Genomic DNA, 25,071 nt, shown 5'->3' with positions numbered 1-25,071 from the left:
GGGTGTTGGAAGACCCGGGAATCCAGGAGGAGAAAGAGGCAGACGTTCTGGCCTTTGCTTCCCTGGTAGCCCGGAGACGGATACTATTAGCATGGAGAGACTCAAAGCCCCTGAAGTCGGAGACCTGGCTATCGGCTAGCTTTCTGTTTGGAGAAAATCAAGTTTGCCTTGAGAGGGTCACTGTTAGCAGTCACCCGGAGGTGGCAACAGTTCGTCGATTTCTTTGTGGGAAATTAATCGTCAGCAGACGGGGGACCGGGGGTGGGGTGGGGGGGGGAGCAGTTTAGATTCGAGTAGGGCGTCAATAAGGGTGGGATCTGTACAAGAGGTAAATGGCTTTTGCACTATGTTTATGGTTTAATGTATATTGTTTATTTTGTTGTTGTTACTAAACCAAAAGTACCTCAGTAAAATGTTTATTAAAAAGAAAAAGAAATAGAGAACCCAGAATCAGGTATTAACTTACAGCTGACTCCAAACGAGGAGACTGAGCTGTTGCACCTGACCTGTGACAGCGCATTTTTACAAATGGCACAAGTCCATGAGGTTGTCAGCATTCTGGAGTAGCATTTCCAAGGCGTATCTAGTGCTGAGTAAAATAAGCATTTTGTTGCTATTGCCCTTCACGATGGTCCACATGTGCAAAGTTGGATTTTCCATTCTCACAAAGATCAAGGCGCCACAACGGAACCGACTGAACTCCGCACCTGATAAGCGCATTGCTCTCTCCTCCTGTGAACTGATTGAAGTGAGCTTGAGGATCAAGCAGACTGACTTGTTGCATAGAAACCTAGAAAAATGGGGGCAGGAGGACGCCATTGAGCCCTTCAGGCACACTCTGCCATTCATTCTGATCATGGTTGATCATCCAATTCAATAGCCTAATTCTGCCATACATGCAGTCCCCTCTCCCTCTGATGTGTAGTGTAATGAAATAATCTAGCCTGGATGAAGGTGATGAATGAAGGTTTTGGCCGCAGATGAGCTGTGGGGGCAAAATTGGGTTGGAAATGGGTAGCCATAGTGATGCACAAATATAATGTTTGAAGCTCATCTCTGGATCAAATGTGACAACGTGGTTGCTAATGGATTGGCTTAATCTCAGACTGTTGCTAGGGAGATGGATGAAGTCAGTCGCTAGGGAATGGAGTTTGGTGCAGAGATTAAGCACAATGGTTTCAGTCTTTCCAGTATTTAATTGGAGAAAGTTTCTGCTCATCCTGCCTGGATGTTGGATAGCAAGTCTGATAATTTAGCATCAGTGGAGGATCCTAGAGTGTTGGTGCAATGGAGCTGACCGTCTTCAGCAAATCAGGGGATGCCACTAATTGGTGTCGTGCAGATGAGAATTTGATGGGGGAGGAGGTTAACGATGGATCATTCGGCAGCACCAGAGGTAATGGTGCAGGAAATAGAAGAAAAGCCCATTGCAAGTGGAACCAAGTGAGAAAGGTCCCACCCAACCGGACAGCAATGGAAAGACATTGGAGGAGGAGGATGGTGTGGTCAACTGTGTCAAAGGCTGCAGATGAGGCGTGAAGGTTTATCTTTGTCACAGTTGCATAGGATGCATTTGTGATTTTGATAAGGGTTGTTTAGATATTATGGCCGGGTTGGAATCTGATTGGAGGGAGTCAAAGATGGAGTTCTGGGGAATGTGGGAATGTATTTTGGGACGGTAGTTTGCAAGAACAGTGGAGTTGAGGTTTTTTTTTTAGGAGAGGTGTGATGGCAGAATTGAAGGAGAAAGGAACAAAACCTGAAGCATGAATACTTTTAACAATATTGACTAACTTGGGGGAAGATGGGTGATCAGTTTAGTGGCAGTAGGATTGAGGGGACAGGAAGTGGGTCTCATGGACAAGATGTTCTCCAACTCATGTTGGAGTTGGGAAGAAACTAGAGAAAAATGCGAGTGCAGGGCTAGGTCATGGTGGAGCATTGAAGGAAGTTTGGCTGATAGGTGAGTGGAAGGGAAGGACTTCAGTCGTAATGAAGTGCTTCAAGAGGTTGGTCATGAAGCGTATCACCTCCATACTCCCAGAATGCCTTGATCCACTGCAATTCGCATACCGCCGCAACTGGTCCACAGCGGGCGCCATCTCCCTGGCGCTACACCCATCCCTAGAGCATCTCAACAAGAAGGATTCCTACATGAGACTCCTATTTATTGACTACAGCTCCGCCTTCAATACCGTAATCCCAGCAAAGCTCCTATCAAAGCTCCAAAACCTAGGACTTGGCTCCTCACTCTGCAACTGGATCCTCGACTTTCTAACCCACAGACCACAATCAGTAAGACTAAACAACAACACCTCCTCCACAATAGTACTCAATACTGGGGCCCCGCAAGGCTGCGTACTTAGCCCCCTACTATATTCCCTATACACACACGACTGCGTGGCAAAATTTGGTTCCAACTCCATCTACAGGTTTGCTGACGATACGACTATAGTTGGCCGGATCTCGAATATAGACGAGTCAGAATACAGGAGGGATATTGAGAAACTAGTGGAGCAGTGCAGCGACAACAATCTATCCCTCAATGCCAGCAAAACCAAAGAGCTGGTCATTGACTTCAGAAAGCAAAGTACCATACACACCCCTGTCAGCATCAACTGCAGATGGTTAGCAGTCTCAAATTCCTAGGGTAACACATCGCCAAAGATCTGTTCTGGTCCACCCACGTCATCGCTACCACCAAGAAAGCACAACAGCGTCTATACTTCCTCAGAAAACTAAGGAAATTCGGCATGTCCACATTAACTCTGACCAACTTTTACAGATGCATTATAAAAGCATCCTATCTGGCTGCATCACAGCCTGATATGGCAGCTGCTCGGCCCAAGACCGCAAGAAACTTCAGAGAGTCGTGAACGCAGCCCAGTCCATCACACGAACTGGCCTCCCATCCATTGACTCCATCTACACCACCTGCTGTCTGTAGAAAGCAGGCAGCAGACACCTCCCACCCGGTTTACTCACTGTTCCAACTTCTCCCATCGGGCAGGCGATACAAAAGTCTGAGAACGCGCACAAACAGACTCAAAAACAGCTTCTTCCCCACTGTTACCAGACTCCTAAACGACCCTCTTATGGACTGACCCGATTAACACTTCACCCCTGTGTGCTTCACCCTTTGCCGGTGTTATCTAGTTACATTGTGTACCTTGTGTTGCCCTATTATGTATTTTCTTTTATTTCCTTTTTTTTTCATGTACTTAATGATCGGTTGAGCTGCTCGCAGAAAGATACTTTTCACTGTCCTTGGTACACGTGACAATAAACAAATCCATCCATCCAAGGCAGAGGCACCTGATTGAATTGTCTCAAACTTAGCAACAACAGAATCCATTAGCCCCCTTGCTCTTGGTGGTGGTAAGCGTGGTGGGGAGGAGAGCTTAAGAAAACTGCTTACAGTTTAGGGGCAGCACGGTAGCACAAGTGGATAGCACTGTGGCTTCACAGTGCCAGGGTCCCAGGTTCGATTCCCCGCTGGGTCACTGGCTGTGCGGAGTCTGCACGTTCGCCCCGTGTTTGCGTGGGTTTCCTCCGGGTATTCCGGCTTCCTCCCACAGTCCAAAGACGTGCGGGATAGGTGGATTGTCCATGATAAATTGCCCTTAGTGACCAAAAAGGTTAGGAGGGGTTATTGGGTTACGGGGATAGGGTGGAAGTGAAGGCTTAAGTGGGTCGGTGCAGACTCGATGGGCCTAATGGCCTCCTTCTGCACTGTATGTATGTTCTTGCAGACCCTTTTGTAAATTCAGTGGAAACTATTTGCAGGTTTAGCACTTGTGATTTCAAATTCTATGCCAGCATTGAAAGTCTGCCATATGAATGTTAACCCTGAGGTCTCTGACCATGACTTCAAATTTATGGGTGTGCTGAGTCAATGAACCTATCTGTAAGGATCAGACCACGTTTGGATGACATGGCACAGCCCACTGACCAGTGTATTCACCTGAGGACAATGCAATCATTAAATCCAAACAATCCATGCTGCCTGACTTGCAGGTTCTTTAGATAATAGGCTATGATCTTGTATGTTGCATGAAATAGTCCAACCCAGCCTACATCAGGGGCCTAGATGTTTTTGGATTAAGGTTTTTTTTCTGTCCGTTTAGTTCAGCTTCATGTTAAAATGAACGGGCATAATGGATCAGGTTTTGACATTTTTAGCACATTAAGATGGAAACCATGCATGAAACCTCCATCTATAACATGGTATTTGTGTGTGCCAAGTAAGTTGTTTCCTGAGAACCAGTAAAATTAGTTTTGAGTCCTATGTGTATAATGGATACATATATTTGAACACTGAAACTCCTGAAGGCAGATCATTTGTTTCGACGAATGTTTCTTGTTAAATCTCAATTTCATGTCTTGGAAGAGATCTAAATTGAGGTTTTTTGAATCATCATTCCATGTTTTGGAAATGGAACATGGATTTCATAGTTTACTCTACAAGGTTGGATGTGCTTTAGGCTCCTTCATTAATGGAATTTAATTGCAAAGCTCAGCAGTTGTTCAATGAATGATGTACATCTAAGATTCCAGCCTTAAACTGAAACTTTTAACATCACCATTGGCAAGTATTCTACACTTTTGCTGCTAACCGATGAGAAGATAGTCAAGGGATGTTGACGCTAGTTATTAGCCATGTTTCGGCCACACCGAGAAATGTTAATTTGAAAACCTATATGGAAGTTCTCACTTGGACGAATCCTATTTACTTTTCTAAATATTTTTATTCTCCTCCTTCTTCACATTTTCTCCTGCATTTACACCCATCAACAATAAACAATAATCAGCAAGATATGTCAATCCCCATAATAACAACGATCCCATCCGCCCACCAACCCCCAAACATCAGCCCGCATGTTTACATAAACAAATGACAAAAAGGAATCCGGGATTACCTGTAGTCACCCTTAATCTACACAGCCCCACCCCCCACCCCCAACTAATGTTCGATGTTATCCAGTTCTTGAAAGTGCATAATAAATAGTGCCCATGACTTGTAGAACCCCTCAGAGCTTCCCCTCAGTTCAAACTTAACCTTCTCATGGGTCAAGTATTCCAACAGGTCCCCCCGCCACGCCAGGGCACTGGGTGGAGAGGCTGCTCTTCATCCCGGCAGGATCCGCCTTCAGGCGATCAACGAGGCGAAGGCTCCTGTTTCCAACCCTGACTGGTCCGACACCCCGAATATGGCCTCCTGGGGACCCGGGTCCAGTTTCACATGCACCACCTTGGAAATTACCCTAAACACCTCCTTCCAGTACTCCCCTAGCTTTGGACAGAACCACAACATATGAACGTGATTCGCGGGCCCCCCCCCCGCAACGCTCACACACATCCTCTACTCCTTCAAAAAATCAGCTCATCCTCGCCCTCGTGAGGTGAGCTCTATATACAACCTTCAGCTGTATCAGCCCCAACCTCGCACAAGAGGTGGAGGCATTCACTCTCCGGAGCACCTCACACCTGACCCCCTCCTCTATAACCTCTCCCAGCTCTTCCTCCCACTTTGCTTTGATCCCTCCCAGTAGTGCCTTATCCTCTTCTAGAATAGCTCCGTACACCGCTGACACTGCCCCCTTCTCCAGTCCCCTTGTCGTCAACACCTCCTCCAGCAATGTGGAGGCCGGTTCCTCTGGGAAGCTCTGTATCTCCTTCCTGGCAAAATCCCGAACCTGCATGTACCTAAACACTTCTCCCTGCTCTAGCCCATACTTCGCTTCCAGCTCCCTCAATCCTGCAAACCGACCCCGAAGAAACAAATCTTTTAGCGTCTTAATCCCCTTCTCTCCCATTTCCGAAAACTTCCATCCCACCTCCCTGGCTCAAATCTGTGGTTCCCCCGAATCGGCATTTCCCTTGACCCTAAACCCAACCCGAAGTGTTGGCGAAACTGCCTCCAGATTTTCAATGAAGCTATTATTACCGGACTCCCTGAATATTTCCCCGGAGCTATCGGGAGCGGCGCTGTTGCGCTTCAGCCCCGACCCCCTGCACAAACACTCCTCCATTCTGACCCACTGAGAATCAACCCCTCTGACCCAGCTCCGCATTTTCTCCACGTTCGCCGCCCAGTAGTAGTACAACAGGTTTGGGAGACCCAAACCCCCTGCCTGCCTTCCCCTCTGTAGCAGCACCTTTCTCACTCTGGCCACCTTCCCTCCCCATATGAATGAGGTAATCCTTCCCTCAATCTCCCTGAAAAAAGACTTTGACAGGAAAATCGGTAGGCATTGAAAAATAAACGGGAATCGCAGCAACACATTCATTTTAATCGCCTGTACCCGACCCGCCAGTGACAGAGGAAGGCCATCCCACCTTGCCAGATCGGCTTTTACTCTCCCCACCAAACTAGTGATGTTGTACCTGCGAAGCCTCCCCCACTCCTGGGCAACCTGCACCCCCAGATACCTAAAATGAGTCCCTGCTCTACGGAATGGCAGCCCCCCCACCCCCGGCCGATACACCACAAAGTACTTACTCTTGTCCAGGTTCAACTTGTACCCCGAGAAAGACCCAAATACCCGCAAAAGCTCCAATATTCCTCCTATCAACGCACTCGGTTCCGACACATACAGCAGCAAGTCGTCGGCATATAAGGACACCCTATGCTCTATCCCCGCCCCCCGCACTATTCCTTTCCATGTTCCCGAACTTCTCAATGCGATGGCCAACGGCTCAATCAAGTGCAAACAGCAGGGGGGACATAGGACATCCCTGTCTCGTCCCACGGTGGAAAGAAAAGTATCTCGAACTGATATTATTTGTGCGGACACTCTCCTTCGGTTCCTTATATAATAGCTTTACCCAGTTCACAAACCTTGGTCAAATCCCAACCGCTCCAGCATTCCATCAGGTACCCCCATTCTACCCGATCAAATGCCTTCTCGGCGTCCAATGCCACAACTACCTCGGTTTCCTTTCTTTCCGCCGGTGCCATAACAACGTTCAAAACCCTCCTAATGTTCGAAAACAGCTGCCTCCCTTTCACGAACCCCGTCTGATCCTCCCCTATCACCTTCGGGAGGCACCCCTCCAGCCTACCCGCCAATACCTTTGCCAACACTTTTACGTCCACATTCAGAAGTGATGTGGGCCGATACGACCCACACTCCGTCGGATCCTTATCTTTTTTTAGTAACAGGAAAATCGATGCCTGCCCCAAAGTTTGCAGCTACACCCCCTTCCCTATCGCCTCCGCCAACATCCCCACCATCAGGGGTGCCAACCTATCCTTAAATTTTTTATAATATTCCACCGGAAACCCATCCGGCCCTGCCACCTTCCCCGACTGCATCCTCCCAATCGCATCCTTTATCTCCTGCTCCACTATTGCTCCTTCTAATGTAGCCCTGTCCCCCTCCCCTAGCCTCGGGTACTCCAACCCATCTAGAAATTCCTGCATCTCACGGTCTCCCCCGAGTGGCTGTGACTTGTACAACCTCTCATAAAACTCCTCAAAAACCTTGTTAATCGGCACTGGAGCCACCACCAACTTCCCTGCCCTATCCTTCACCTGAAGAATTTCCCTTGCCGCTGCCTCCCTCCAGAGCTGACCTGCTTATCTCCATGTTCATAAACTGCACCCCTTGCTCGTCTCAGTTGGCGCACCGCCCTCCTGGTGGACAGTCGGTCAAAGCTCACCTGTAGTTCCTTTGTCTTTTCCAGCTTCGCCGGGTCCCCATCCTCCGCATACCTCCTTTCTACCTCCAACATCTCATCTAATACCCTCTGCCGCTCCAACCTCTCCTCTTTATCCACCCTGGCCTTAAACAAAATTACCTCACCCCTCACCACCGCCTTTAGAGCCTCCCAGACGACTGCCTTCAACACCTCACCCGTACAATTGAAACCTACATATTCCTTAATTACCTTTTCAATTTTCTCACAGAACACTTGGTTCCCCCAAAAGCCCCACATCCAGTTTCCACCCCGGTCTCTGCACTGCCCCCTTCTCCAGCACCATATCCACCCAATGTGGCGCGTGATCTGACACTGCAATTGCAGAGTATTCCGACCCCTTGACTCCAGCCAACAAAGCCTTCCCCACCACAAAAAAGTCGATCCGCGAGTATACCTTATGGACCGCTGAGAAAAACGAGTACTCCCGTTCCCATGGGTGCAGGAATCTCCAAGGGTCCACCCCTCCCATTTCCACCATTAGCCCAGCCAGCGCCTTCGCCCCCCCCTGATGGGACCAGCGAGCGCGGCCGTGATCTGTCCAACCTTGGCTCCTGCACCAAGTTCCAGTCCCCCCCCACAATCAGCCCATGCGTGTCCAAGTCGGGAATAGCCCCCAACACCTTCCTTGCGAATCCCACATCGTCCTAATTGGGACCATATACACTTTACAGTGCCACTAATCTCCCCTCCAGTGCCCCTGTCACAATCACATATCTACCCCCCTGATCTGCCACCACCTTCTCCATCTGGAAGCGTACCAGCTGACCAGCACCGCTACCCCTCGAGCCCTTCCATCAAATCCGGAGTGAAACACTTAAAAAATATATATATATATATTTATTCAAATTTTTCAACAGATTTTCAACAACCCCCCCGCCCCCCACAAACAAAAAGAAAGAAACAGGAACACAACAATCAAAAATTATACAAAAATTGTACATTGGATTTCCCCCATATACAATAACCCCCCATATGACATTTAAAAAGCACCAATAGGGAAGCCCCCCCAAGCGCCCCCCCCCCCCCTCCCGCCCCTGGGCTGCTGCTGCTGCTGACCTCCTCCTAACGCTCCGCGAGATAGTCTAGGAACGGTTGCCACCGCCTGAGGAACCCCTGCACAGACCCTTGCAAGGCAAACTTTATCCTCTCCAGCTTGATGAACCCTGCCATGTCATTGATCCAAGCTTCCACACTAGGGGGCTTCACATCTTTCCATAATAGCAAAATCCTCCGCCGGGCTACCAGGGACGCAAAGGCCAGAATACCGGCCTCTTTCGCCTCCTGCACTCCCGGCTCGTCCGTTACCCCAAATAATGCCATCGGCTTGACCCAGGCTTTCACTACCTTGGACATAGTCCTCGCAAAACCCCTCCAAAACCCATCCAGCGTCGGGCACGACCAGAATATATGGACGTGATTTGCCGGGCTTTCCGAGCACCTCCCACACCTGTCCAGAGTGCAACACTTGGCTAACCCAGCCCTTTTTAAGTCTCACCCTGGTCCTTCACCCACAAGTGAGTCTCCTGCAGCATTGCTACATCGGCTTTCAAACGTTTAAGATGTGCAAGCACTCTTGACCGGACCTCCTAGCCCTCTCACGTTCCACGTGACTATCCTTACTGGGGGTCTCTCACCCCCCCCCCACCTTTCTTATCCACCATCACCATACCACCGGGCCCTCCCCCATAAGCCTGACCCGCCCGTGTCCATTGTTAACATCGGCCCCCTTCCCCCCCCCCCCCCCCCCCCCCCTCCCAAGAACCCCCCCTACAAAAACATACCCCAACATCCATCCCTCCACCCCCTCGTAGGCCCATTGAAGCCGGCTATCCAGGCTCCAACGTCCGCAGTCCTCCTCTCACCTCACCCCCCGTTCACTAACTGACTTTAGTTAGCTAGCGCGGGTGGCTCCCCCCGCCAAGACCTCTCGCCCCCTTCCACCCAGTCCCAGAGAAAGACAAAACAAACCCAACAATCCAACCCCCTACAATTCACTAACATAACATTTAACCGTCGCAACACAGAACGCCATTAACTTGAACTCTGTAACAATGCAAAGGGAAGTAAATTTCAATACAAATCAGTAAAAAGAAAGTTGTAACATTTATACATTTTCCAGCCGCTCAAACACAGTCCACAGTCTCTCTTCCAGTTCCGCTCTTCACGTCTGTCCCAAGCCTTCTGCCCTCACGAACGCCTCAGCCGTCTCCGCTGTCTCAAAATACAAGTCTTTGGCGTTATGTGTTACTCTCAACTTCGCCGGGTACACCACACCAAATTGCACCCCCTTCTTGTACAAAGCCGCCTTCACTCGCCCAAACTCCACTCGTCTTTTTGCCAACTCCACCGTCAAGTCCTGGTAGATCCGAACTGCAGTACCATCCCACAGCACCTCACGCTCCTGCTTCGCCCAGCTTAATACCTTCTCCTTCATGCAAAACTTATGGAAGCAGATAATTACTGCCTTTGGCGGCTCGTTCACTTTGGGCTTCGGCCATAATGACCGATGAGCACGGTCTAGCTCGTACAGGGTGGGGCTCTCCCCCTCCCCCATCAGCTCCGCCAACTTCTGAGCGAAGTATTGCGTTGGCCTTGGGCCCTCTGTCCCTTCGGGCAAGCCCACAATTCTCAAATTGTGCCGCCTTGAGCGGTTTTCCAAGTCTTCCAGCTTTGCTCGGAGTCCTCTGTTAACCTCCACCACCCTCCGCAGCTCGTCCCCCATCGAGGTGACCTGGTCGCTGTGTCGTGTCATGGCCTCCTCTACCTCCTTCATCTTCTCGCCCTGCTCTCTCACCTCGGCCGATGCCTTTGCCACCTCCACCCTCATCGGGCCTATTGCCTCCTCCACCAATGACCTCAACACGACCGCCGTCTCTTTCCTCAAGGCCTCCATGTGCCTCAGAAAATGTTTTTCCAGCTCCACCACCATCACCTCGGTCATCTTCTCCACCGTAAGTAGTGCGGCCCCGCCTTGCAGTTCGGCTTCCGCCATCCTGGCAACACTTTTGCTTGTCTTCTCCTTCGGCGGCGAACCCGCGTTTCCTCCTTTCTTCGACGCTACTCTTCACATCCTTTAGCGGCTTATTGTTTTTTATCTTCTTTCTTTTCTCCTCTCTCCCCCCTTCACCCTTCATCAATCTGACATTCTTTTTCTGGAAAAAAAAAGGGGGAGAGAGAAAAAAAAAGAAAAAAAAAGCTTTCACCAATCTTCCTTAAATCTTCTTTCTGTCTCCTCTGCAATCACCTGGGACCAGGCTTCAACCTTCTTCTTCCTCGGTGGGAGCCATCCGACGTGGAGCACCCTCCCTACATAGTGCCCTGGCCTCGGGCCTGCCGCCTCGGCCTCCTCGTAGCTCCACCCCCCGCTACGCTGACCTGCCGCCCCGGGCCCGGCGCCTCAGCCCCCGACACCCGGGGTTCTTCGCCGGTTTTAAAACGGCCCCGCTGGCTGCTCGTGGCAGCCCCAAAGGCCGACGATAGTCGGGGGGTTGCGTGAAGACTCGGGGATTTCCCCGGAGCTCTTGTTGTTGCGGCCGCCCTGCTCGCCCACGCCACCGGAAGTCAGCCATTTCTTTTAAAGAGGTTTTGTATTTTTGATAGTTTGTAGTGCTCATAGTGAGGTGACATCATATTTCTTCACATTTTATCTAGCGGTGGATGGATTTACAAAGTGGTGTTCGCTTTACATTTTTATTCTTTCAGTCTAAAGTTAAAGTGAATTTGCACCCTTTAGGTGTTTTGTCTATTCTAAAAGTAAATTTCTTCCTCACTGGAAGAATTAATAAGATGGATCATTTCCTATCCAGGGTCTTCATTCTTCAAATGGAAACGTCCTTTGCGGACTGTGCATCCACCTTGCAGCCGCACACTATATAAAAGCAAATTACTGCGGATGCTAGAATCTGAAACCAAAAGAAAAAATGCTGGAAAATCTGTAGGTCTGGCAGCATCTGTAGGGAGAGAAAAGAGCTGACGTTTCGAGTCAGGTGATCCTGTGTCAAAGGGTCACCTGGGCTTTGACAAAGGGTCATCTGGATTCGAAACATTAGCTCTTTTCTCTTCCTACAGATGCTGCTAGACCTGCTGAGATTTTCCTGTATTTTCTCTTTTGGTTCCAGCCGCACACTGTCCCGCTTGGAAAGGTATTGCTGTTAATTGCTAAAACTAGTTCCCAGTGTATACAATGCACAGATTGTTTATTGGTTTTTCCATGTAAAAGTAAACTGCTGGGCTTCTGGAGGAGCTTTCATTTGTGCTCTTGAAGGGATGCTTTTATGAAAGACGGTGATGTGAATTACAAAGAAAAAAAAGTCTGAAGAGTGTTGATTGTATGGAGCCTCTTGTTGGTGATGAGTCTTACTGGTAGGTAGCCCTTAGAAGATCAGAAAGTTACCATTTCTCAGTGTAGAGTGACCCATGCTTTTGCTACTATGTTTTTTCAGATTTCAGACCAAGTACTTCCAGGGCAAATACGGGAATTTGGACAGTTCCCTCATCTCATTTGGACCCTGCCAGACACCCACTCTTGGTTTCTGCGTCGAGAGGCATGACAAGATCCAGTCTTTCAAGCCTGAGGCTTACTGGGTTCTACAGGCAAAGGTTAGTGTTGAAATTTAATGAACTCTGACTAATCTTGGTGCATTTAAGGAGGAGTTGGTTAAAGTTAATACATCCACTCAAGAATTTTTTTTGTTTTTCCAGTAATTTTATAATTTTAGAACATTCATGTTATCCCATTCAACACGGAGTTTGTGTGACATATGATTGATTGGCATTTGATATGTTTCGAGAACAGATGGGTTTTATTTTCAATAATTTAGCATTCGTAGTGCGGACCCACTGAAATACCTTCTCCTTTAAAAGATGAGAACGAGCAACAGCCTGGATCTGACATGTTGGATCAGCCTGCTTTCACGTTGCTAGATGTGAGGTATTGCATCCCCATTCTTTAACTGACGACTAGGTGCAGTACGTCTTGATTTCCCTGACCACTGCGTGCATAAGGTTAGAGCACTATCCTTCCATTGGTGTAGCATATTGGAGAAACTTTGCTGTACTAGCCGTTTGGTGCAGCACCAGAAGATTGTCCTAATAGCTGGGCACAATACCTTGGAGCACCGATTTGTCAGATCACTTTATTGGACACAAACTTCCTAGCTAATCGGTGAGAAATTTTAAAACCCCTCTGACCATTAGCTGATGGGTGAGTGATATTGCAGAGAATTGGCTTTCACTGCCAAGGACTGGACTCAAAACAAAAGCATTGTTTTGTTTCTGGTTTGCCTCTGCCCCTCTCCCTCTTATGTGCATGTACTATTGCCTGATTGACAGATTAATTGAGGGGAAGTAAAGAGCTAGTTATGAAACTGAAATGTGTGTAATGTAACAACGTGAAACTGAGAACTATATATGGACAGGGCACATTCTAATGCAGTGCGGGTCTAAGAGTTGGGTACAAAATTGAGTGAGCCAGTTCTTTAATCATAACTTCATTGGTCTCAGTGGCTCTGGATTAAAATTAGTGTTGTCTGCTAAATTTGGGGAACAAAAACAAGTAATTTTTTTTCTTAAACTGATAGCATAAGAGGTGGTGTTCAGGAAATAATGACTAACTGATGCTGAGCTATGGTTTTAAAAGCTGATGATTATATGAAGCAATATTGAGTGATGGGCATTCATACTTTGGAGGGGTTGGACAAGCTGAAATTTGATTGGGACAATGTGATTAGTTTTGAATTTAACACTATGCAGATGCAGGGTGGAGGGGAGAGTGTGTAGGAAACAGTTTTGATGCATTGAGACATTTATGGCACAGAAGGATGCCATTTGACTATACCAGCTCTCTGGAGCAATCCAGTCAGTTCCGTCCCCCTCTTTATCCCTGTAGCCCTGCGAGTTTATTTGAATTATTTGAAGTGCCCATCCAATTTCCTTTTGAAATCATTGGTCGTCTCAGCTTCCACCGCCCTCATGAGCAGTGGATTCAAGGTTATTGCCATTCGTTCTGTTTAAAAACAGTTCTTCCTTAAATTCCCTTGCATCTCTTGTCCAAAAACTTGTCCTTTACGATTAGCTAACAGGAACAATTTTTTCTTGTCTACCTTATTCCAACCTATCTTAATCCTGTACACATTTATTAAATTTCTCTTCAATCTGCTTTGCTCCAAGAAGAATGATCTCCAATCTAACTAACCTCATCGGTAAAATCCCCCATCCCTGGAACCATTCTGGTAAATCACCGCTCCTGGGCCCTCCCCAGAACTGAATGCAATACTCTTATTTGTGACCTAACCAGAGCTTTTAAGGAAAAACATATTTTTTAATTGTTTGGGGTTCTAAAGCATTTCTTCATTTCCTTATGTTATATATATGTCAGATAGTTTTTCTGTTACTGCGCTTGGCATGTTAGACTCTCAGTGAATCTAAATGGAGTGTTGTGAGTGAAATTCAACCATAGAATGGCACGGTTCGCACTGCTGCCTCACAGCGCCAGGGACCCGTGTTCAATTCCGGCTAGGGTCACTGTCTGTGTGGAGTTTGTACATTCTCCCCATGTCTGCATGGGTTTCCTCCAGATGCTCTGGTTCCCTCCTACAGTCCAAAGATGTACGAGTTTGGTGGATTGGCCATGCTAAATTGCCCCTTAGTGTCCAGGGATGTGCAGGTTAGGTTATGGGGTTACGGGAGTAGGGAGGGATGGTTGGGTGAGTAGATATGGATAGAGTGCTCATTCGAAGGGTCGGTGCAGACTCAATGGGTCGAATGGCCTCCTTCCGCACGATAGGAATTCTATAAATCATCAAAGATTCCTCACTCACTCCCACCAGATGCACAATACGGTATTCTCGGTTCTCAGGCTTTCCCTGGTAACCAATCGGCATCAGATTGTCCAGAATTATTTGAAAAGAAAATGTCCCTATTTTAATCTCCTGTCCAGTACTGACTCTTGTACAAGCTGATGTCCTGCTTGGGCTGCTGTTGATGCTGGAACTATTATTGTAATCCCTGTTACAGTACTCAAAGTAATGCATTTCTGGATGATGCATAGCTCTACAAGGTGCAAATCAACAATATGATTATTGTTCTCAATCTGTTTGTTCACACCAGATCAGTAATTGTGCTGGGGATTCCATGGTTCTGGACTGGGACAGAGTTCGAGTATTTGACCGGGAAGTTGCACAAATGTATCTGAATATGACAAAATCCACAACAGAAACTAAGGTGAGTAAGAGTGCAAACTAGATCTTTAGTCCCTGTGAATCTCTTGGTGTGTGTGTGGGGGGGGGGGGGGGGGGGGGGGCGGCATGCAGTGGTTGGGTTACTGGGAAATCTGGAAATTCGAAGCTGCTATCAATAAAACTGACCATGAAGCAGTTGGCATTCTAATCTGTTCTGATTTATATGTGAAATCCAGCTTCCTTACTGACTCGTAACTACCTTCTGAAGTGTTTTTTTAAAAAAACCATTCAATTGTACCAAAACTGATACAATTACTGCAGTCGTTGAAGAGCAAGACCTGCTACCTTCTCTGACTTAAGGATGGACAATAAATGCTTGCCTTGCCAGTGATGCACACATCCTGAGAATGAAAAATAGATGAGTTTATAGAAAGAAAATAATTCCCTAAATACACAGAACTGGGTAATCACGTGAGTTGAAAGAGAATTGCAGTCTGGAAATCCTCAGAGAATGGGGTCTAATCTTTGGAGCAAATAATAGGTGGTGGGCAGGGAGAAGGAGGAAAATGGACAGTTGCAGATGGAAACAAAGAGGAGGATTTTGGTTCCAAAGTAAAACTAGTTGGTATTAAATTCTACAACTTGCAGAAGTGAAAATCAGTGCCTCAGTGTCTTTGAGAGAATCATTGGACAAATTGCAAACCCGTTCAGCTCTTTGCTTCAGACAGATTATTCTCCATGGTCAACCCCTGGACTTCTGATTCCCATGAATGCAAGTCATTTCCTGTGGCATGTAATGACTTGAGAAAGAAAACTGCTAACTGAAGATCAGGGCTCTCTTAATTCTAGAAGTACCTTGTAGCTGGATTTCTGTTGATTTTTGTTGCAGGTGGAATCTGTGAGTAAAAAGGAGAAGGTGAAACAACGACCACAGGCTCTAAACACGGTGGAGATGCTGCGTGTAGCCAGCTCTGCCCTGGGTATGCTGTGTTATTATATACAACTCTCACTCATCATTACCTGGGGATAAATCTGATTTTTTTTCCTGTGTAAAGAGTTTGGATGCTACAAATGAAAAATAAATATATTTTTTAATTTCCTTTTATCTTTAAAAAAAAAACTTTATCTGGGTTTGTTGTGATGAAATTTTATTACTGGGGTATGGTGCATTGTCAATTAAGGGCAGTGTCAGAATTGAAGACTCAAATCAACTGACCAGCAAGCCTTTCTGCATGAGCATGATATTTTACACTGAGCGGAAACTGAATTATCTGCTGAACAATGAGCAGTTTTGTGCTCCTGTGTAGACACACGCCTACTTGGATTGAGACTGCCCGAACGCATTTTATATAGGACCTTGATGGTCAGCAGATTGAGGCACAGCAGATAAGTGATCTGACACAATAATAAGATTATGGTTCATAATTCACATGGCGAATTTTGATGCTGGTTACAAATTATTTCACTGACTTTCGGGCACAAACTATCCTCTGCTATGGCATATTGGCAATGTGATATTGGGACTGAGATGGTGCTAGTTTCAGTAGTTTTGCAAGTGAATAAAGAAGATTCCGAAAGCCTTTGAGAATTAAATGCAAGCCCCAGGACATCTGTGTATTTCTACAGACTATGTTCCTCAATTCTGGTCAGCTGCTTTCCATAGAAAATGGGCAGGATCTTCCATTGAATTTGCATTTATTTTGGGAACATTCTGTGTGAATGGTAATAGAAAATGTGGCAGGGAGGCTTCTGCCACATTGGAGATTTTCCACAGGGAGTCACATGGCCGTTGAAATCTAGGTGGGCATATTGAATTGATGGGGGTATGTTATCATCTTTCCCATTATTGACACCTTGGCCAAATGGGTGTCAGGAATGCCATTGATTGACTGAGATGATCTGTTAATCAGTTCACTTGTGATTCTTTTGTATCTTCTTGTGTTCAGTAATTTCCCCATCGACCATGGTTATCTTATTTCCAGTTCTGCAGAAGGGTTATCATTTAACTGTAAATCTCTCTATTCTCTCCATAGATGCTGACTTTTTCAGCATGTATTTTGTTTCAGATTTCACTGCTGCTATTAGAGTGATGATAAAACAGCAGAGTGAAGCTATACTTATTAACTTTATTATACCTATTATTAGCTGGGACCAAGCTCATTACGTTTCAGATTGTTGAAGGCAAAAATAATGGCTGGGATTCTCTTTTCCCGCTGGCAGTGATAGATAAAAGGGGCTGGTTTAGCACACTGGGCTAAATCACTGGCTTTTAAAGCAGACCAAGGCAGGCCAGCAGCACGGCTCAATTCCCGTATCAGCCTCCCCGAACAGGCGCCGGAATGTGGCGACTAGGGACTTTTCACAGTAACGTCATTGAACTTGTGACAATAAGCGATTTTCATTTCATTTTCATTCATAGAATTTACAGGGCAGAAGGAGGCCACCCGGCCAATTGAGTCCGCACCGGCCCTTGGAAAGAGCACCCCACCCAAACACACACCTCCACCCCATCCCTGTAACCCAGTAGCCCCACCTAACCCTTTTGGTCATTAAGGGCAATTTATCATGGCCAATCCACCTAACCTGCACATCTTTGGACTGAAGGAGGAAACCGGAGCACCCGGAGGAAACCCACGCAGTCACGGGAAGAACGTGCAAACTTCACACAGACAGTGAGCCAAGCCGGGAATCAAACCTGGGTCCCTGAAGCTGTGAAGCAACAGTGCTAACCACTTGTGCCGCCCTGCCTGTGGTTTTCCTGGCAGCGTGGGGTGGCTCCAATGGGAAATCACATTGACAAGCAGCAGGAAAATCGAACTCCGCCACTAGCAAACGGCAGGCCGCTGTGAAAAAAATGCAGCTGGGGAAACCGGAGAAGCCTGTCCAATATCTCAAAAAATGGTGTTCTGTGACATTATTAGTCATTAGTTCACATTTTGGCTTGCTGGATTGCAGAGATGCTAAAATGCCAATTTCTTTGGGGGACCTGTTTGTGGACGGGACGTTCGCGAGCTTGGGTGAGCTGGAGGAGAGGTACGGGCTCCCCCCCGGGGGAACACCTTCAGGTACTTACAGGTAAGGGCGTTTGCCAGATGGCAGGTGGTGGAATTCCCCCGGCTACTGCCACACACAGTACAGGACAGGGGGGGGGGGGGGGGGCGGGGGGGGGAGATCTCGGAAAGTTACCAGGTGATGGCAGGATGAGGAGGAGGCCTCGGTGGTGGAGTTGAAAGGTAAGTGGGAGAGGAGATCGAAGGGGGGACGTGGGCAGATGCCCTCGGGAGGGTGAACTCTTCCTCTTCGTGCGCGAGGCTCAGCCCTCATACAGTTTAAGGTGCTGCACAGGGCACACATGACCGGGACAAGGATGAGCCGGTTCTTTGGGGGGTGAGGACAGGTGTGTTAGGTGCTCAGGGAGCCAGCAAATCACACTCATATGTTCTGGGCATACCCAGCGCTGTGGAGGAATTTTGGAAGGGCGAGGGCGGAGGGACGGTGTCGAGGGTGGTAGGATCCAGGGTCAAACCGGGCTGGGGGCTCGCAATATTTGGGGGTAGCAGAGGAGCCGGGAGTGCAGGAGGCGAAAGAGGCCGGAATTCTGGCCTTTGCGTCCCCTGGTAGCCCGGCGAAGGATTCTCCTTCAGTGGAAAGATGCGAGGCCCCCCAAGCGTGGAATCCTGGATCAGCGAGGGTTCATTAAATTAGAGAGGGTGAAATTCGCCTTGAGTGAGTCGGTACAAGGGTTCTTTAGGCGGGTGGCAACCGTTCTTAGACTTTCTGGCAGAACGATAGACATTGGTCAATGGCAGCAGCGGGGGGGGGGGGGTTTACTTTATTTTTGTTTATGTTATTTACACTGGAGGGTCTGAGGGGGTGTATACACCTGTTGTGTTAAGTCGGGGGTGTTAATGTTAATTTATTTATGTTGGACTATTTATGTTTTGTACTTAACCCTGTTGGGTTCTTTTTTCTTTCTCATTTTGTTATTGATATTTTATGAAAACCTTTAATAAACATTTTTTTTTTTAAATGCCAATCCTATTCTTGCCCATCTTCTCAAAGGCCCCCTCAATTATTGAAAAATGCAGAATAGCAGGTTGCTATATAGATATTAAATTAATATCTAGAATTTTCCTTTTTTCAAGTGTACCGCAGTTATGCAAAGTGAATAAAGTGATTGATTGCTTCAGCCTCCGTCTCAAGGGATATATGTTGATTGTTAACACTCACACTTCATTTGTTTATACAGGGATGGGCCCACAGCATGCTATGCAAATAGCTGAGAAGCTGTACACCCAGGGGTACATCAGCTACCCTCGAACAGAGACCACCCAATATCCAGAAAACTTTGACCTCAAGGGAAGCCTCCGACAGCAAGCAAACAACCCCTACTGGAGTGATACGGTTGGTAAATGAGTGGCCTTTGTTTAAAGGATGTAGGAGTTGCTTCCGTTTCTGACATTTAATGGCACAGGTTTATTTCAGGTATTGTCATTTCTTGCTTTGAAAATATAGTTTGTGACTTCCGGTGGCGGCCATGGTATGAACGGTCGCATATTTGGCAGCTCCCGCTCAAGGCTGTTTTTTGTTTTTTTTTCAGACCTTTTCCCTGTTTGGAGGGTGGATGAGTGGCTAAAAAGGTGTAGGACGTGTCAGAGGGGAGTCTGATTCCAATGGTGGGACTAGTGGTTGGATCCAAAGACTAGAAGTGGGTCAAGAAGAAGGGAGCAGCTGGAGAAGTAGAATCTTCCTGCGCCACAGCTTAAGATGGCAGAGGGTGCTGGGCCGGTCCTGACAACCCAATGGTTGATGGACCAACTGGTGGACGTCTCAAATGAGAGGTTCAGTCAGCAGAGGAGAGAGGCCATGAGGATCTAGCCAAGGCGGTAGACCTGTTGAAGTCTGGGATTGATCAAGTGGAGCAGAGGCTGGAATCCCAGGGTCAGGCCATCCGGAAAGTGGAGGAGGCGGTGGGGGAGCACAAGGAGCAGTTGGCTTCGCTGGCAGCCGAGGTGGTAGTAAAGCGAGTTAGCCAGAGGCGGCTGCAGGGGATGGTGGAGGACCGTGAGAACCACTCCCGGAGGCAGAACTTGAGAATTGTAGAGATGCCTGAAGGCATCGAGGGAGCGGACGCTGCCACGCACGCGGTTGAAATGTTGGAGAAGCTGATGGGTGGGGGTGCCTTTGGCCGGCCCCTGGAGGTCGATCGAGCGCACAGGACGTTAATGAGGATGCCGCAGGCGAATGAGCCGCCGAGGTCAATGGTAGTTCGTCTTCACCGGTTTCTAGATAAGGCGAAGATCTTGAGATGGGCGAGACTGACGAGGAGATGCACCTGGGAGGGGAGTGAGCTGCGAGTGTATCAGGACCTGGGCGCAGACTTGGCATAGACGAGGGTTTAATCAGGTGAAGGCTGCCCTCTTTAAAAAGGGGGTGAAGTTTGGAATGTTGCTCACGGCTTGCCCTTGGGTGACCTGTGACCTTTAGCAATAAAGAGCATTATTTTGGAACACCAGAGGAGGCGACAAAATTTTTGAGAGACAATGGACGGGCAGGTGAAGGGGGACATTGAACTGTGGAGGAGGGGAGTGGAGAGGAATGTGGTTTCTTTTGTCCTGTTCTTTTTGGTAATTCTTGTATTTTTTCGGTTTGGTGGGTGGTTGGGAATTCTTCTCCTCCGAGATGTTTCGAGGTAATAAGGGGTGAGTGCACCTTTTTGACTGTTGAGTTTTTTTATTTCTTTTTTTCTTGTCTATTGTTGCACTGTTGTGAGGGGAATCAGTGGGGGGTAGGAGGTGATGGCACCTTGGGCGGGAGCTGCCAGGCTAACTGGACAGGCTAGTTAATGGGAGCACAGTGGGGGGTGATCAGGCGGGTACTGTAGCAGTGGGGGGTGGGGTTGTTAGTTTTTTTAGGGGAGGGTGGGGCTGCTGACGAAGGAGTATTTGTGGGAAGGTACTGGGGCGATTTGGGTTTGGACAGGGGTTTGTAGATTGGATTTGATTGCTGTACCAGGTGCTGCTGGCGAGTGTCAGAACGAATCAGGTGAGTTTGAGGTATTTTAGGTTGTACAGGGGGACGAGGCAAGGACGCCCTCTCTCCCTGTTGCTTTTCGCCTTGGCTATAGAGCCACTGGCATGACCCCTTAAGAGCGTCTAGCGGTTGAAAGGGATTGTACGGAGGTGGATGGAGCATAGGGTGTCCCTGTGTGCGGACGATCTGCTGTTGTATATATCAGTCCCACTGGAAAGCACAGGTGGTATCATGGACATTTTGGTGAAATTCGGTTAGTTTTCGGGATACTAATTAAACATGGGAAAGAGTGAGGTCTTTCCGACTCGGGCGAGGGGGCAGGAGAGGAGATTGGGAAAGTTGCCGTTTTAGGTATCTGGTGTTCGGATGGCGCTGGGGTGGGAGCAATTTCACAAGTTGCATCTGGCTCGGTTGGTGGAGCAAATGAGGGGCAAATTTAAAAGGTGGTATGTGCTTCCATCGCCATTGGTGGGGTGGGTGCAGTCCATAAAGATGACTGTGCTCCTGAGGTTTTTGTTTGCATTCCAGAACCTCCTGATTTTTATCCTCAAGGCCTTTTACAAGAAGGTTAACTTGATATTGGGATTTGTGTGGGCGGTGTAGGTCCCTCGGGTAAAGAAAGCGCTGTTGGAGTGAGGGTGGGTGGGTGGAGGGTTGGCCTTGCCAAATGTAATGAATTATTATTGGGTGGCAAACATAGCCATGGTAAGGAAGTGGGTAGTGGGGGATGGGTCGGTTTGGGAGCGGATGAAGGCAGCCTCTTGTAAGGGTACTAGTTTGGGAGCGCTGTTGACGGCGCCTCTGCTGTTCACGCTGGCCGGTACTCCACAAGCCCAGTAGTTGTGGCGGCCCTGAGGTGTGGGGACAATGGCGACAATACTTGAGGCTTGAGGGGGCCTCAGTTAGGGCCCCGATCTGTGGGAATCACAGGTTTCCAATGGGGCAACTGAATGGAGATTTGTTCATGGAGGGCAGCTTCCCGAGTTTGGAAGGACTGGTGGAGGAGTATGAGTTGCCCAGTGGAAATAGGTTCAGATACTTACAGGTGCGGAACTACGTGAAAAAGCATGTGTCGTCCTTTCCTCATCTGCCGACCCCAGGGTTGCAGGACCAGGTGCTGTCGAAAGCAGGAGTTGGAGAGGGCAAGATGTCAGATATATGTAAGGAATTGATGGATTGGGAGGGCGCCCCGATAGGAGTAGTTAAGCGAAAGTGGGAGGAGGAGCTGGGGATAGAGATGGAGGCCGGGTTATGGGAGGAAGCTTTGAGGAGAGTAATGGGTCCTCTTCGTGAGCCAGGCTGAGTCTCATTCAATTTAAGGTAGTTCATGGGGCGCATATGATGGTGGCCAGACTGAGCAGGTTCTTTGAGGGGATGGAGGATATGTGTGGCCGGTGTGGTGGTGGTGGTGGGGGTGCGAATCATGTTCACATGTTTTGGGCCTGCCTGAAGTTGCAGGGATTTTGGCAGAGGTTCGCTGACGTAATGTCAGAGATGCTGAGGGTGAAGGTGGGTGGGTGGGTGGGGGGGGCCGCGAATCATGTTCACATGTTTTGGGCCTGCCTGAAGTTGCAAGGATTTTGGCAGAGGTTCGCTGACGTAATGTCAGAGGTGCTGAGGGTGAAGGTGGTTCTAAGTCCAGAATTGACAGTGTTTGGAGTGTCAGAAGACCTGGGAGTTGAGGGGGTGAGAGAGGCCAATGTTCTGGCTTTCGCCTCCCTGGTAGCCCAAAGACGGATTCTGTTGGGGTTGAGGCGGTGGGGGGTATATAATATAATAAATATACCCCCCCACCCTCTCTGCTGGTAGGGGGGACGGGTTGCGGTTGTTGGTTGTTTATTGAATTGTGCTATGTTCTCCTGTTTGTTATCTGTTGGTTATCTTTTTCCTACTGGTTGTGGTTTTATTTGATGTTTAGGCAGCTGGTTTGTGAAGCAGAACAAGGCCAGCAGTGCAGGTTCAATTCCTGAACCAGCTTACCCGAACAGGCGCCGGAATGTGGCGACTAGGGGCTTATCACAGTAACTTCATACTTATGACAATAAAAGGTTATTATTATTATTTATAAATGCCTTAATGAACATATTTTTAAAAAAGAGAAAATATAGTTTGTATTTTGCAAAAGAACATTCAATCGCAAATTGCTCAGGAAGACATCGAGGAGCCCAAGATTGCAAACCATGGGAGGTACTGTGTATCTAGATCATTGAGCTGGAAGGGGTATAGTGCGTCTTTGACTCAGCAACCAAAATTAAATTAAGTCTCAATGAAGAGGATCTCTTCACTGATGCAATGGATGACTGCCTAGTTCACTCCACCAGTTTGCATCCCCAAAAGTGGAAGCGGACATCTCTGTTTATTTGCTGTTCCCATCCTAGTTGAACAATGCATTTCTTTCTTCCTCTGCACTCTTCTGCTTGTTCACCAAGACAGCCACACCAATTTATCGTTGGTTGTCCATTTGTTCTCCAACTAAAAGAGAATTTTTATTATTTTGTCAAATGAAGTTGACTGGGAACTAATTGAGGAAGAAGGAGGAATATTTTATCTGACTATGATGATGGAATAAATATTTTTTTGTAGGTAAAGACATTACTTGCTGAAGGCATCAATCGTCCTCGGAAGGGTCAGGACGTTGGCGACCATCCTCCCATCACCCCGATGCGATCTGCCACAGAAACTGAATTAGGTACGAATTTAATAGCTTTATCTTTAGCAGAATTGTTCAAGCTATAGCCCTCATATGGACAACAAAGTCCTGACCATATTTGTGCTTCTTCGTGAAATGGTCTCCTAATTTAATTTCTGACCCTGAATGTTAGGAAAGGATTTATCTTGGTGCTGTTGCCTAATTGATGGATAAATCCTAGCTTGGAGCACCGGATTGTGGCTTTGTTTGGAATCTTGTTAGAAGTACTATTAGAACTGTCATATCCCTGCCCGTAGAGGTCTTTTACGGTCTGTGATGGAAATAAAATTACCCTCTTTATTTCCCGCCCGTCCCCTACATACACAATGAATCGTCCTGCTTTGCTGACATCCCAGGAATTTGCACACACTGAAACATGGTTTGGTTGTATACTTCATTTAGTGCTTGCACTTTCTGTCAGCATCTCTTTGTTCTGCATCAGCTATTGCAAAATCAGGATAGTCACAGACAGCAACAAGAAATTCAAATATGCATGATTGAAAAATCAGCCTGTTCTGAGTTACCTGTTCTGAGTTAGCTGTCCTCCGCTCAAGTGATGGTAGATGCTAACAACGATCAAGTTTGGAGGAAAAGTGGCAGCGCAGTGGTTCGCATTACTACCTCATAGTGCTAAGGATCCGGGTTCGATTCCGGCCCCAGGTCACTGTCTGTGTGGAGTTTGCATATTCTCCCCGTATTTGCATGGGTCTCACCCACACAACTCAAAAGTGTGCAGGGTAGGTGGATTGGCCACTAAATTGCCCCTTAATTGTTAAAAAAAAAAAAAAATTGGGTACTCTAAATTTATATTTTAATTTTTTTTTTAAAAGTTTGCAAGAAAAGTGACCAGCAGTTCCTCCTCCTGATTTTTCTTTTTGTTTATTGATTCTTTCATGGAATGTTGGCAATGCCAACATTGTTGTGTATCCGTAATTGCCTGAGCAGCTTGCTGGGCCATTTCAGAGGGCAGCTAAGAGTCAACCACAGATCACATGTAGGTAGGCCAGAGCAGGTAAAGATGGCAGATTTCCTTTCCTTAAGGATATTAGTGAACCATACAATAATCAATGTTTTCATGTTGAGGCGCCCCCCCCCCCCCCCCCCCAAAATAAAGAATACTCTCCCTCGACTGCATATGATTATGCCACCAGCTCCAGTGTGTCTGAGTATGCCACAAGTTTCTGCTGGTGCGACAGGCTATACCAAGGGATGGTGATGGAGAAGTCCGAGATGCTGTCTGGAAGTTTTTAATTCTTTCATGGGACGCTGGCACGACTAGTATTTATTGCCCAACCCTAAATGCCCTTGAGCAGGTAGAATTGACTACAGATTTGAACCGCTGCAATCCTATTGGCATAGGTACACCCACGGTGCAGTACGCAGGATTTCGACCCAGCGACGAAAGGAGCTGAGATATAGTTCCAAGTCAGGATGGTACGTGACCATCATTGTGCAGATGATTGTGTC

At 47.6% G+C, this 25,071-nt stretch overlaps 1 protein-coding gene across 2 annotated transcripts in view; it reads left to right on the top strand.

Annotated features, from left to right (window-relative positions):
- Positions 1 to 25,071, top strand: part of top3b (DNA topoisomerase III beta) — a 129,278-nt gene that overhangs the window by 60,856 nt on the left and 43,351 nt on the right. For both annotated transcript variants that reach the window (XM_072498403.1, XM_072498397.1), the window contains 5 exons: positions 12,147 to 12,303; positions 14,812 to 14,925; positions 15,772 to 15,862; positions 19,132 to 19,286; positions 23,499 to 23,604. In XM_072498403.1, coding sequence (XP_072354504.1) covers positions 12,147 to 12,303; positions 14,812 to 14,925; positions 15,772 to 15,862; positions 19,132 to 19,286; positions 23,499 to 23,604 — 623 coding nt within the window. The remainder of the gene's footprint in view (positions 1 to 12,146; positions 12,304 to 14,811; positions 14,926 to 15,771; positions 15,863 to 19,131; positions 19,287 to 23,498; positions 23,605 to 25,071) is intronic.

This window comes from Scyliorhinus torazame, chromosome 1 (genome assembly GCF_047496885.1).
Source record: "Scyliorhinus torazame isolate Kashiwa2021f chromosome 1, sScyTor2.1, whole genome shotgun sequence".
NCBI lineage: Eukaryota > Metazoa > Chordata > Chondrichthyes > Carcharhiniformes > Scyliorhinidae > Scyliorhinus > Scyliorhinus torazame.
This window is presented reverse-complemented; position numbering and strand designations above follow the sequence as displayed.